This window comes from Penicillium canariense, assembly GCF_028826845.1.
Source record: "Penicillium canariense strain IBT 26290 chromosome Unknown utg000003l_segment0_segment0, whole genome shotgun sequence".
Taxonomy (NCBI): domain Eukaryota; kingdom Fungi; phylum Ascomycota; class Eurotiomycetes; order Eurotiales; family Aspergillaceae; genus Penicillium; species Penicillium canariense.
Window position 1 is genome coordinate 290,441 of NW_026622730.1, and position 13,405 is coordinate 303,845.

General features: G+C 52.4%; 3 protein-coding genes across 3 annotated transcripts; all 3 read left to right on the forward strand.

The window, feature by feature from the left end:
- Positions 1 to 1,668: 1,668 nt before the first annotated feature.
- On the forward strand, positions 1,669 to 3,004 carry N7482_004956 (galactose oxidase early set domain-containing protein; the record flags this gene model as incomplete). The annotated part of the gene is made up of 5 exons (XM_056687081.1): positions 1,669 to 1,805; positions 2,049 to 2,160; positions 2,203 to 2,376; positions 2,549 to 2,624; positions 2,676 to 3,004. 5 exons carry the CDS (start codon positions 1,669 to 1,671, stop codon positions 3,002 to 3,004), a joined length of 828 nt encoding a protein of 275 aa, XP_056542636.1.
- A 3,562-nt stretch (positions 3,005 to 6,566) lies between these two features.
- Positions 6,567 to 8,767, forward strand: N7482_004957 (WASP family protein; the record flags this gene model as incomplete). Its single annotated transcript, XM_056687082.1, has 4 exons — positions 6,567 to 6,776; positions 6,843 to 8,090; positions 8,197 to 8,680; positions 8,736 to 8,767. The coding sequence occupies 4 exons, from the start codon at positions 6,567 to 6,569 to the stop codon at positions 8,765 to 8,767; spliced, it is 1,974 nt and encodes a 657-aa protein (XP_056542637.1).
- A 1,469-nt stretch (positions 8,768 to 10,236) lies between these two features.
- On the forward strand, positions 10,237 to 12,249 carry N7482_004958 (purple acid phosphatase family protein; the record flags this gene model as incomplete). Its single annotated transcript, XM_056687083.1, has 4 exons — positions 10,237 to 10,586; positions 10,649 to 11,344; positions 11,404 to 11,844; positions 11,898 to 12,249. The coding sequence occupies 4 exons, from the start codon at positions 10,237 to 10,239 to the stop codon at positions 12,247 to 12,249; spliced, it is 1,839 nt and encodes a 612-aa protein (XP_056542638.1).
- Between the last annotated feature and the right edge of the window lie 1,156 nt (positions 12,250 to 13,405).

The following is a 13,405-nucleotide window of genomic DNA, read 5'->3' on the forward strand; positions in this document are numbered from 1 at the left end:
CAGAGACTTGCGTCGCTGTGAAGATTTCTGTTGCAGAACAGGAATATGACAGGGAGGCGCAAGAGCTCCAAACTATGAACGAACTGGCATCTTATCACCCTAGTCTGACGCACGTGGTGTAGTTACTCGATGACTTTGAGCTAACTGTTCCGAATGGACATCATAAATGCCTTATTTATAAACTTTTGGAGCCAAACATTCCGGACGTAATAGATGCACATTTCTCCGGTAGGAAACTCCTGGGAAGGCTTGCCAAAACCATTGCCAAGCAAAGTCTTGCTGGGCTTAATGATTTGCATCAACGAAATATTTGACATAGAGGTACTGTAACTCACTCACTCTCACCTAGAGAAAATTGAATCTCACCTAAACAGATTTGGACACTGGCAATTTGGCCTTCACCGTTCCTTGCTTGAATAAGGTTACCGAGGAGGCTTTTTGTGGGATTTTAGGAGAACCTAAAATAAGTCGCGTTCAAAGGCGCGATGGGAAAGACCTTAAGCTGGGTGTGCCGGAGTATAGTGAAGCGTACCTCATATCGAACACATTCTTGGAACTCGGCTCATCTCGATCTCCAGCCGCGGTGAACCTTACCTCGACGAGACCGTGAGTTTTGTATCCACCTTGGTACCTGAAGTTATGCTTTCTCACAGGTATGCTGAAATCACCCAGATCATCAAGCTACCGATGAGCGGGGCCGCGGTCTATTAGACTGAAAGCAAGTCGAGCGGATTCCGTTTTCTGTCCTTATATCTGCACATCTCCCGTCCAGCAGAAACATTTTCCCAGACCAGTGGGACTGACACTTCCTTTTTCTATTCTTACTCCTTTCTGACTTCATCTGACTGCCGAGATGAAGCTGCAACCGGCTGGGCTCTTCCTCGGAACCTCTCTTGGAGGTGTGAATGCCGTGTGCACCTTCTTGCTCGAAGCAATGAACTCCGAGTGTATTTCTGGCTACGGACCTGTTGATGAGCCGTCTTGGGTTCCAACTTTCTTCAACGAATCGCCTCCTTACCAAGGCCATCGAATCTCCCATGAAGACTGGACCTTGACCTGCAGCAGCTCGACAGCGACTATTCGTGCCAGAATGCCACCGACGGCTCCAACACCACTTCCTGATGTAGCGAGCCTGTTGCCAATTCTAAGGGCCACAGCATTACAGTCGACCTCAAGAATCACTACTCAATCAGCGCTAAGGTTATTATGCGGCCAATTGACACTGGGAACGACGGCTTGATCACTTAGCACGAGATCTGGGCCAGCATAGACAACAAGGTCTAGAAGGGTCCCATTCCCTATGGCATGTGGCCTAACTCTAACAGATGGCGCCTGTCTGCTTTCGAGCCCACATCTGCCCGATACGTGAAGCTATCCACTAAGGCCGAGGCCACCGAGTCCTCGAGGATTAGTATCTCCGAGCTCAACCTCTACGCGACTCTGTATACTATCCCTTAGGACCCCAAATCTGGTCTCTAAGGTCCGACTCTCGACTTCCCTATCATGCCCGTTGCTAGTGCTCAGGAGGCCTCTAGCCACATCGTCCTTTGGCTATCGTGGGCCTCAGATTAGTTTCACTCTACGCCTAGCGTCTAGACGGCAATGGCCCGATAGAACCCCTTCACTAATGAGGTGTCCAAGCGCATTATTACCAATACCTAGCACGATATGTTCTGCCCCGGTATTGCTATCGATGGTACCGGTATAATGGTTGTGACTAGTGGTAACGACGCCTCCGAGACTAGCCTCTACGATGCTAACGAGGATGAGTGGATCAAGGGTCTTAAGATATATCTCTGTCGCGGGTATTAGGCCTCGATCACCTTTACTAATAGACGTGTTTTTGTCATTAGTGGCTCTTAGGCTAGAGGCTTAAACATTGCCAAGGACGGCGAGATCTATAACCGTGCCACTAGAAACTGGACTATGCTTCCCGGTGCTAAGGTCAAGCCGATATTGACGGATGATATAGATGGACCGTGGAGAGCGGACAACCACGATTGGCCCTTCGGGTGGAAGTAGAATAGCGAATTCTAAGCTAGTGCTAGCAAAGCTATAAATTGGTACTATGTGGAAGGAGAAGGTAGCTTCGAGGGTGCCAGAAAACGTCTCGAGGACGAAGATTCTATATCGGCCAATGCTATTATGTTCGAGGGCAAAGTCCTCACTATTAGAGGGTGGCCCGACTACAATAAATCCTAGGCTACTAGCAACGCATGTATTATTACCCCAGGCTCAAAAGCCAGACGTGTAGCCTACTGGCTAGGGGGGACGACATATTCCGAGCGTGTCTTCCACACCTCTGTCATCCTGCTGGATAGAAGAGTCTTTGTTGCCGGTAGCCAGACCTTCGGTATCGCTTTCAACGAGGAGAACGTCTAGTTTGTGCCCATATACGACCCAGAGAGCAACACCTTCACCGAGTTCTCCCAGAAAAACGTCATCTATGTCTACCACACCCTATCAATCATGCTACCCAATGCCCGGGCCTTAAGCGGCGGCGGCGGTCTTTTGCGGCAACTGCTCTGCCAACCACTACGACGCCCAGGTCTTCACGCCGCCGTACCCCCTGACCGAGAAGGGTGAACTCCGTTCTAGTCCCGATATCACCTCCAGATTGCCCGGTTCAACCTAGGTGGGACGGGCCTTGAACTTCTTCACCAACCAGCGGATAGCATCCGCCTCTCTAGTCCGTATTGGCAGTGCTACCCACACGGTCAACACCGATCAGCGCCGCATTTCCCTCAACCTCTGGCGTGTGCCTGTGCTCGGTCGCCATTACGCTACTATTCCCAATGACCCCGGCCTCGTCATTCCCGGATTCTGGATGTTGTTCGTCATGGACGAGGCTGGGTCACCTAGCATTGCGAAGATGATCCTGATCACTTCTAACTTGAAGACTATTGGAACGAGCGATGAGAAGCAATGTGAGCATGGATTCCTTAGTGAATATTTGCCAAGTTGGAAGCCAGCACTGGCTGCGCAGATTCCTCGTCGTGGTTGAGGTTTGAGTTGGCCAAATGAGTGGTTCATGCTGGAGATGACATGAGATGAAGAAAGGTTGGACCTAGAATGTCGCTCATTTATAGGCCATCTTTGAGAGCCAAAACCCATGTCATGTACTGGAGAAAACAGGTATCCGAGTTGAAAATTATTCACTGATTGAATTCCAATCTATCATTCAGCTTCAACATCATTTTATCTGCCCCATGAGTTTCTGCTCCTTACCCCTTCGTACACTCTATTAGCAGTAGCGGTAAAGGGAGACAAGTCGCCGAACACGTGTTTAAAATAGCAATACTCCTATCAGGAAAAACTACGGGCGCGTCGGCACGTATAGTGACGCTGGGAGAATACTCACGATATGCCCATGCAGATACTGCAGCGGCATATTAGTAAGTCAAAAGCGGCTTCAGAATACACAATGAACGGGAAAATTGATCAAATCCACTGGTTCTTCATGCTGGTTGCAGATTGAGCAAATTAATTGGAAAAAAAAATCGAATGCGTTGACGGGGAGTCGAACCCCGAGCCTATGCTGCCGTTCTGATATGGAAGGCATAGATGTTACCGCTACACCACCAACGCGGCTCGGTTGAAGTTCCTCGATTTCTTGCAGTCATGTATACTCAAATTACAGACAAACTTGGCAGAACCGTATGGTCTGATCCTCGATCCGCAGATAAATCTCAAAAGGCTTTACAAGAGTAATTCAACACATATATGCACGTCTAGTGGTCGTTGGGTTCCAGCTGAGCTAGATTCAGAAAAAGCTGAAAGGCACTCAGGAAATTATGACTAATCCTAAGTCCCCTGAGCGGGACTTAGAGCGGGACTTGCGTAGAAACTCCTATGTTTACTCCTTTTTAAGGCTTTTACGAAGATTCTTTACACTCTTATAGACCTTCCCTCACGGAACTTAGAAAATCCTGAGTCCCGCTTAGGTGTGCGAGCTGAGCGGCCGTTAAACATTTCCTGAGTCCCGCTCAGCTGGGTCCACTTCCTTTATGCTGGTTGTAGATTGACCAAAAATTGATTAGAAAAAATAGAATGCGTTGACGGGGAGTCGAACCCCGAGCCTATGCTGCCGTTCTGATATGGAAGGCATAGATGTTACCGCTACACCACCAACGCGTTTCAGTTGAGGTTTCCACTTTTCTTGCAATCATATATATTCAAAATGCAGACAAACTTGGTCTGATCCTCGATCCCCAGATGATTTCAAGGGCTTTACAATAGTAATTCAATACATATGTGCACATACAAAATCCATGAAATATCGCTAGTCCAGATCCCGATTACCTACTCATCAGAAGTGGCACCAAAGCCATGAAGTTTCTGGGCCTGGAATAAGCCATGTTTTAAATAGTAAAAGACAGAAAATATATTATGTGCTATAAATCCCATTACTTGGCATCACCATCCATTGGGTTCTGCGCCCATACCCGCCATCTGCAGTTGTCAGTCAAAATGAACCAGGCAAGAAATTGAAGAGCAAAACTCACCCCTTGTGCCATATATGGTGACGAGAGTTCATCAGCTCATTCCTCAGTCTGGCCACATACACCTGGACCTCTTCCTAGCTCCAGGGACGCGGAGCGCCAAACTTGGTCAGCAACCACATACACTACCTAGCCTTCTATTCCAGAGGTGCAGTGCTGGAAATTGACCATGCCCGCCTCTCTGAGCTGCTTGTCTCGGGGCCATATCCCGATAGGCCACTTGTGGCTCTTCTTATAGACGTTGACAAACCCTGCTTTACCGATACTAGTTATGGTTTCGAAAGTGTCGATACCTCGGCCTGCACGTTCGCCATAGCCTAGTATGTTTGAACCCTAGTCATTTATGATATTATCGGGAGGCAAGCTGCTATTTTCTATTTTAATTATGGGGCTAATTTCCAATTACTCGATCTAGCCCCTATTCGCAGCTTACTAGTTCGGCAGTCGGGGTCACATCCTTAACGTAAGATAGTGTCTTCAGACTCACTCGTAGCATTGCTTATAAGACTATTTCTATTTTGTCTTATCGAAAGATCCGATTATAATACGCATATATATTAAGTCGAAGCTCTCCTGCCAGGTCTAATCCTGCTACACGTCGTCGACTTTACCTAAGAATGCAGTTAGAGGGCATCTAAGAGATCAGGGTTGGGAATAGGTCGACACCGCGAATGTTGGCTATTGACAGTCAGAGACATCATATTGACTCGTTTGAGGGTCCCATCTACCCCTTGGAAATATATCGGCAATATCACTAGACAGGGCCAGCGGGATGATTTCGTGTCTGACTATATGCTGACTTACATTGCCCAAGTTCCTTTACCGGTTCCGCTGTCTAAAATATTCACCGGCGAGGCGTGAAGGCCAGCGGGAGACTAGGAAGAATGGGTTGTCCCTGTCTGCCTCTAATATCAGGGCGCAGGGATGTCTAGTACCGGTTAGTGAATGCGTTCTGGACAGGGGAGAGATCGCGATATTCACCCGGATTCATATGCCTTGAATTGCGCCTCATCGGCGGAGATGCTGCAGAGATAGCATGAGATAGAAGGCCTAGTTGTACCTCTCAACCCTTTCAACCTACTGGTACTATTTGCTGCGAAGTGCTTGGTATCTTAGAGTCGAATTCGTGATATATAGTAACCATCTGCTTCATGGGCATTTGCCGTCTGCCATTCACCATCAGGCCCCGGTAGATAGAGGATCCGATCGAAGTGGTATCCCTGGATGAAGCACAGGGTAAGATTAGATTCATACTCCTGTCGCACCAGAGTCATGGCGTAGGCAACTCACGATTCCCAGTTTGTAGACTCGACATACATGCATATAATTTGAGCCAACCTAGGCGACTACCACACCACATCCATTTGGAACCCCAACTTTGACAACAACAACCACGTCGTTCGTATACTTGTTGAGATTAGTCTGTGTTCCATCCGAAAGGGTAGCAAAGTATTGAGGTTCTGCGCGTCATTCTTCTACATACCTTGTCAGAGCTGATGAACGAAGCATTTTCGATCTGGCTGTAGCACGACTTATCCTTGATGCGACGGGTTCTGGCCTCAAAACGCCGGCCATTGCCGACATCAACCCAACAGCTCTTGTCAATTAGTCACGGAATCGAAATCGAAGCTAAGCCAGCTGGATGCCACGAGTGGTATCAACTTAAAGACCGACCAGGCGGCTCCTTGCAGAGTACCTTGGAAATACCACGTGCCGCGCAGTGGCCGAGCGCCCCGGCCAAGTTCCTCCAGTGGACTGCGCCCCCCACCAAGCAACCTCCCAGCTCACCACTTCCCCCACGGCTTTCTCAAGGCAACCGCCGGTCGGCTCCTTAGCAATTCCTCCTACCCCTTGGTTCTCTCCATCGTCCACTCCGAAGCTCTTTTCCTTCGCGGACCGGCCGCGTTCTCCTGCCGCCCGTATCCTACCAGTCGGTCTGTTGGGGCCACACCTTCGAACCGCTGCGCTCCGCTCCTGACATGCGCCCTCGACTACCTCAACCTCACCCGCATTATCACCTATAACATCCCTGCGCTGACCATTCTGGGATTGCGTTGATTCGCCATGCCCTCGATCCTCAGCGATGCCGATAAGGAGACTGTCAAGCGACAGGTCCCTAAACCCGCCAACAAGATCCTTGCTGTAGCTGTCGCGCGACTCTACGTTGCCCACCCCGACCCCCAAAGATGGACATACACGGGTGTGCAGGGCGCAGCTGTGCTTTGCAATGATCTCGTCGGACGCACCTTCTGGCTGAAAATCGTCGACGTCTCGGTGGGTGCTTGGAAATCGGCGGAGATGAAAGAATGAAATTGCTGACAGTTGTGCTGGCCGTTGCAGCCCGCTGGAAAGGGTGTGATCTGGGACCAGGAGATCTACGATAACTTTTCTTACAACCAGGACCGTACTTTCTTCCACACCTTCGAGCTCGAGGACTGTCCAGCCGGCCTATCGTTCGCCGACGAGAAAGAAGCGAAGACGTTCATCAAGAAGGTGCAGGAGCGTGAGAAGCATGCCAGCAAGGAAACCGTTAAGACTCCCTTCGCTTCCTCTCGAGGCCAAGGACCTGCACCGATCTCCAATAGCAAAGGCCCCGGGCGGTCCATTTTTGGCAGCTTATTGCACCGTTCGAGTGCTGCCCCAAGTGCCACCCCGCCTTCAGCTCCCGCGCCATCAATACCAGTTGGACCTTCTCCCTCGTTAGCTCCGAGCGCGCCGCCAGCCAAGGGAGATCTGCCCTTTGACATCAATGATCCGACACAGAAAGGCCTGTTGGACGAGCTCTTGCAGATGGGTATCACTGAAGATCAAATCGCCGATAACTCCGACTTCATCAAGTCCTGGATTGCCCAGAAACAGACCGCAAGTGGCGAGTCTCATGCAGCTGCAGACCAGAACAAGCCACGGGCGCCTCCGCCACCACCTCCTGCTGCTCCGGCCCCCAAGGCGAGCAATATCAGTCCTCAGGGCACAGGGACTAGCTCGGCAAGCCGACGTGGACCTCCTCCGCCTCCCCCGACACGCAAAGGTCGAACCGAGACTGCAGAGGAATCTGCTTCGCCTCCGCCTGGGGAACCGTCCCCACCACCGGCCCCAACCCGAGTTTTCCGTGCGCCTCCTCCAATCGCAGATGCTGGAAAGTTTGCTGAACCGGCCGGACCTGCACCTCCGCGGCGGCCACGAGCAATATCAAATGTTACCCCGGGTCCCCCTCCACCCCCACGGCCCCCGAAGACGCCGATGGATGATAGTACAAGCCCGCCTCTCAGTCGATTTGGAGTGCCTCCACCTTTCACCGGCGATCGCAAGGTCTCCGCTCCACCCGCACCCCCAAGTCGTAGCCCCGTTCCTGGTGGCCCTCCACCGCCGCCTCCCCGCACAGCGAGCCCAGCAGCACCGCCGCAGCTCCCTCCTAAAGTTCTCAATACGGGCGTGCCCTCCGGTCTTCCACCCCCACCACCAGCTCGGGCTCCCATTACTCCGCCCCCTCCGCCAGCACCTCGCCCTGTGCCATCTACCCCGGCTGCAGCTCCTCCTGCTCCTCCTCCACCACCTCCAAGAGGACCTGTCTCTCCTACAACAGCTTCGGTGGAACTAGGGGGGCCTCCACCACCCCCAGCTCCTTCTGGTCCTTCTCTGCCGCCTCCGCCGCCTCCTGGGGCCCCTGGTGGACCTCCTCCTCCACCTCCACCAGCTCCAAGCTTTGGTGCACCTGGAGGACCGCCCCCTCCCCCACCCCCTGGTCGTTCTGGGCCTGCAGTTCCGCCTCCTCCTCCTCCACCACCTCCTGGCGCAGGTTCCGGCGTACCTCCGCCTCCACCTCCTCCACCTGGTGCAGGCCCTGGCGTACCTCCGCCGCCACCCCCGCCTGGTGGTTCTTCCGGAGGACCTCCTCCCCCCTCCTGCTCCCTCGGGTGGAGCGCCTCCTCCATTGCCTAAGAACACCGGTGGACGAGATGATCTGCTAGCAGCGATTCGTGGCTCTGGTGGCGCAGGCGGAGGAGTTTTGAAAAAGGTCAAAGACACCGAAAAGAAAGACCGAAGTGGAGCAATGGTGCCGGGAAGTGCTGCTGAGTCGTCTGCAGCGGCGACTAGCTCTGGCGGGGCCCAACAGGGTGGGTTAGCTGGTGCCTTGCAGGATGCATTGAGCAAGCGAAAGCAGCGGGTCAGCGGTAGTGGTAAGTCGCTCTCCACCTAGAAATGCCGGGACATTATACTAATCCTTGACTGTAGATGACGAGAAGGAGGATGATGACGATTGGTGAGCTGTTGTCTTTCTTGAATGGGTCGGTCTTTTTGTTCATGATACCTCCTGGTCTCTATGGGCATCTTTTGCGGGCATTGAGCATTGTGTTTTTTCCTCCATGTTGTGTTGCAGCGGTTTCCTCAAAAGTCCGGCTTCGAGAGTGCCCTCACAAGGGAGAAACCTTGTGCTCTGTATATACTTTGGTGATCGCAGATGCAGTCAATTTCAGGGTCATGACCTTATACAGACACGGGGTTACTTTTTAGAAACGCGCATTGGCATCATCATATGACTGTTTGTTTGCCTCACGTAGGCTGTGTAGTACTTTCAGCCTCTAACCCTGACTCGGCGCCCACACTGCCTAAAACGAACCAATCACAAAGGAGATGGGCCTGGGCATCGCTGTCGCTGTACCAATGGCTTTCCGGCGCCAGGTACCGCCACGAGGGTTCACAGCGCCGACTTCACTATTTAACCTTTCCTTCACCTTTCGCTCAAAGAGGCATTACCATCCACCAACCTCGACATCAAATTATCTGCATCGGGACATCTAATAAACCGACTTCCAGCGACGTGCTAGCTGAGATACTGTGTTTTATATTTCGACTGTTGGATCCCCTTTTGGCCTTCATCTGCTAGCCAAACCAAGTCTCAGTGGAATCCATCATCAATCCAACGAGGGCGCATTTTCTCGAACGTCTGCTGGCCCTTGAATGCTAAGAGAGACGGGGTAATGTAACTCCGATCTTCAACGGAAGGAAGAGGCAGCTCAATCCAGACTGGACTTGTAGCGTCCGTTTAGCAGCAATCAGATTTGAAGAACCGGTTTCTGGAACGTGGGATAAGCATCGGAGAACGCCGTCGTCAAATGATAACCTCCTACCAGCACACGGAGAGAAGCAATTTAACCATTCAGGCGCTTGGCTTAAACGGGCGACAGGCAAGATTGCAGGTACACACGCGAGCAACCCGACCAATTACCGGACAGGGAATAGAATTACCCCTCAGCGCGCGGCAGGGCAGGTGAATGCCGGGCCTGTCACTGGTACCGCGTGGTTGGAGCCGATCGGATCATGCCTGGCACCCACTTGTTATTCCCGGTAATGAAGCTTCTCGGTCGATTTAGTACAACCGTCCCGCTCGACCCGCGCCAATCATCACTGCGCCCGGGCCCCATGTGTCGTCGGTTCAGGGCGGAGTCCGGCTTTAGTTTGTTTTTTAGACCCTTTAGTCCGCCTCTTCGCAGGCTTGACTTCGTATACCTCCTTCCATCCTCGTTTAATTACCCATAAATACCAATCGTGCTCCGAAGCCCCTGCACGTGCCGGTCCGCCGGGTCGCTTATCACCGCGTCGCGGAAGCTGCTCACGAGTGCACCCATTCAGGTCTCCGCACCCTCGCGATGGCAGCTCCCAGGCAGATAAAGCCCGGCCGCTTCGCAGTCGTCTGGCCTGGCGACACAGGCTCCACTTCATCTCATCCCTCACCATGAAGGCCACCACTGCCTCCTGCCTGCTGGCGCTGTCTGCCGCCGTCAATGGCCGCCCGACAGTCGACACCGAGTATGCCTACACGGGACCAGCAGTCCCCGTCGGCGATTGGGTGGATCCCACGATCAACGGCAATGGTAAAGGATTCCCTCGCCTGGTTGAGCCGCCCGCCGTCAAGCCCGCCTCGTCCCATCCGACCAACAACGTCAATGTGATCTCGCTATCATATATCCCCGATGGTATTCACGTTCACTACCAGACTCCCTTTGGTCTGGGCCGCACTCCGCTGATCCAGTGGGGGACTAACCCCCACAAGCTGAACAAGGTTGCCTCGGGCTACACCCACACGTAGGCACACAAACAATGAGACAAACCCCTGTCATTTGATCCATACTAACCCATATGAACAGCTATGACCGCACCCCGTCTTGCTCCGAGGTCAACGCCATTACCCAGTGCAGTCAATTCTTCCACGAGGTCTCCCTCGACCACCTCAAGCCCGGAACGACCTACTACTACCAGATTCCTGCGGCCAATGGCACCACGGAGTCTGATGTTTTGAGCTTCAAGACCGCCCAGAAGGCTGGTGACCCCAAGGAGTTCTCAGTGGCCGTACTGAACGACATGGGCTACACCAATGCCAAGGGCACCCATAAGTACCTGACCCAGGCTGCCAACGAGGGCACCGCATTCGCCTGGCACGGCGGTGACATCAGCTATGCTGATGACTGGTACTCGGGTATTCTGCCCTGTGCCGATGACTGGCCCGTTTGCTACAACGGCACCAGCACCGCTTTGCCCGGTGGCGGTCCTCTTCCAGACGAGTATAAGAAGCCCCTACCCAAGGGCGAGATTGCCAACCAGGGTGGTCCCGAGGGTGGAGATATGAGTGTGCTCTACGAATCCAACTGGGATCTGTGGCAGCAGTGGCTCGGGGATGTTACCATGAAGATTCCTTACATGGTCCTACCTGGTAACCACGAGGCTGCGTGTGCCGAGTTCGATGGCCCTGGCAATGTCCTCACGGCTTATCTGAATGACGATAAGTCAAACAGCACTGCTGCTAAGGACACGTTGACTTACTACAGCTGCCCTCCTTCCCAGAGGTAAGTACGAGTGGACAACGTGTTTTCCTAGACATGACAAGTAATTAACCAATCAATAGAAACTTCACTGCCTACCAGCACCGTTTCCGCATGCCCGGCGAGGAGACTGGCGGCGTTGGCAACTTCTGGTACTCCTTTGACTACGGCCTGGCCCACTTCGTCTCCATCGATGGCGAGACCGACTACGCCAACAGCCCCGAGTGGTCCTTTGCTGAGGACCTCTCCGGCGATGAGACCCACCCCAAGGAGTCGGAGACCTACCTTACCGACAGCGGCCCCTTCGGTGCTGTCGACGGCAGCGTCAAGGACACCAAGTCGTACGCCCAGTACAAATGGTTGCAGAAGGACCTAGCCAGCGTGGACCGCAAGAAGACTCCCTGGGTTGTTGTCATGAGCCACCGTCCCATGTACAGCTCCGCCTACTCATCCTACCAGCTGCACATGCGGCAGGCGTTCGAGGGCCTGATGCTTGAGAACGGCGTCGACGCGTACCTCTCCGGGTAAATCCATTTACTTCCACCCTCCAAGATTCTTCCCACTAATCATTTCCAAGCCACATCCACTGGTACGAGCGCCTCTTCCCCCTCGGCACGAACGGCACCATCGACACTGCGTCCGTGATCAACAACAACACCTACCGCACCAACGCCGGCAAGTCCATGACCCACATCATCAACGGCATGGCTGGCAATATCGAGAGCCACAGCGAGTTCAGCAGCGGCCAGGGCCTGACCAACATCACCGCTGTCCTGAATAAGAGTGAGTACGGCTTCAGCAAGATGACGGTGGTTAACTCGACTGCCCTGAAGTGGGAGTATATCCGCGGCAGCGATGGGTCTGTTGGTGATTCGCTGTGGCTGCTCAAACCGGCTGATGTGAAGAGCCATAAGCCGCATGGTGTTTGATTATTAGATGAGCTTGTTCGGGTAATGTATGAAGGAATAGATGATTGTTGCATATAAACTCTGCAGCTAGAGCTGTTCGGAATTTTAATTGCCTAGGACCGAAATATTGTGCTTGCCAAGTATTTTCCCGTACATGCGATCTGAAACCGAAAGGCATCCGCCGGCCATTCGGCCCTTCTAGACGGTTTTTCCATCAGGCGACCGCTCCTGAAGCGGAGTTGTTGTTTTAGGTTCAGGTTTGTCGCCACGGGTGGTGACATAATTCAAAGCGTGGTTTCCAACCTCGAACCTTGGGATAGCGGGAACTAAGTATAAGATCATGACCGGGGGCCCTTTAAACTGCAAAATTATTTCCCCTCCTGATATTTCACCTTTGCAGATCTACTATTACACAGTGAGCCAATTTCTTCTCATTTCTTACTTCCGGGATCATCATTGACCATCTTCGGTGAAGGTCTCAGTGTAGTTCTCTTCTTCCAACTGACATGGCTGTAGCGAAGAAACCATGAAGCTCTGCATCTGGGCAGCCCCTGTCATGTCCCTGCTGTTATGGGATCCGGCTCTTGCCTGGAAGCTTCAAACGGGATCGCAGACTATCACTGGAACCAAGCCACAGTCCTGTACCCCCATAACCATCCCGCGAGGGGCCCAGATCAGCTGGCAAGGATCGAAAGGCGCGACAACCGTCCAATTTTTCAATACCCCGGGCAGTTGCAGGCAGGTTTATCGTACGGTGATGGGTGTGGGGGATATCAATGCATCGAACAAAATATATGGCTTTGTTGTGAAGGCATGAAGGGCTATGGCGAGGTGGGTAAAAGTCAAACAAGGGATCTTTCTTGACACGGGCGTGCAAAAGTCATTTAAATAGCAATTTATGAAAACACTTTATTTTCTGTCACATTCTTTGTTGTGTCCTGAATAATCCTTCATTCTCCAACCAGCCGATATAACTGAGACATCAGTCGATGGGAGCCTGGATTTATGAAAGCTCGAGTATAAACCTTTGTGTCTCTCCCAAAAGATCAAATGCTCACTTTACATGTTAAGCACTGCGTTGAGGACTGTGCGTATGGCCCGAGCAATTTGCCTTTCAGAACAATCATAGCCCTGGGCACAAGTCTGAAATACTCCACTCTGGAGTGATTCTTGTTTT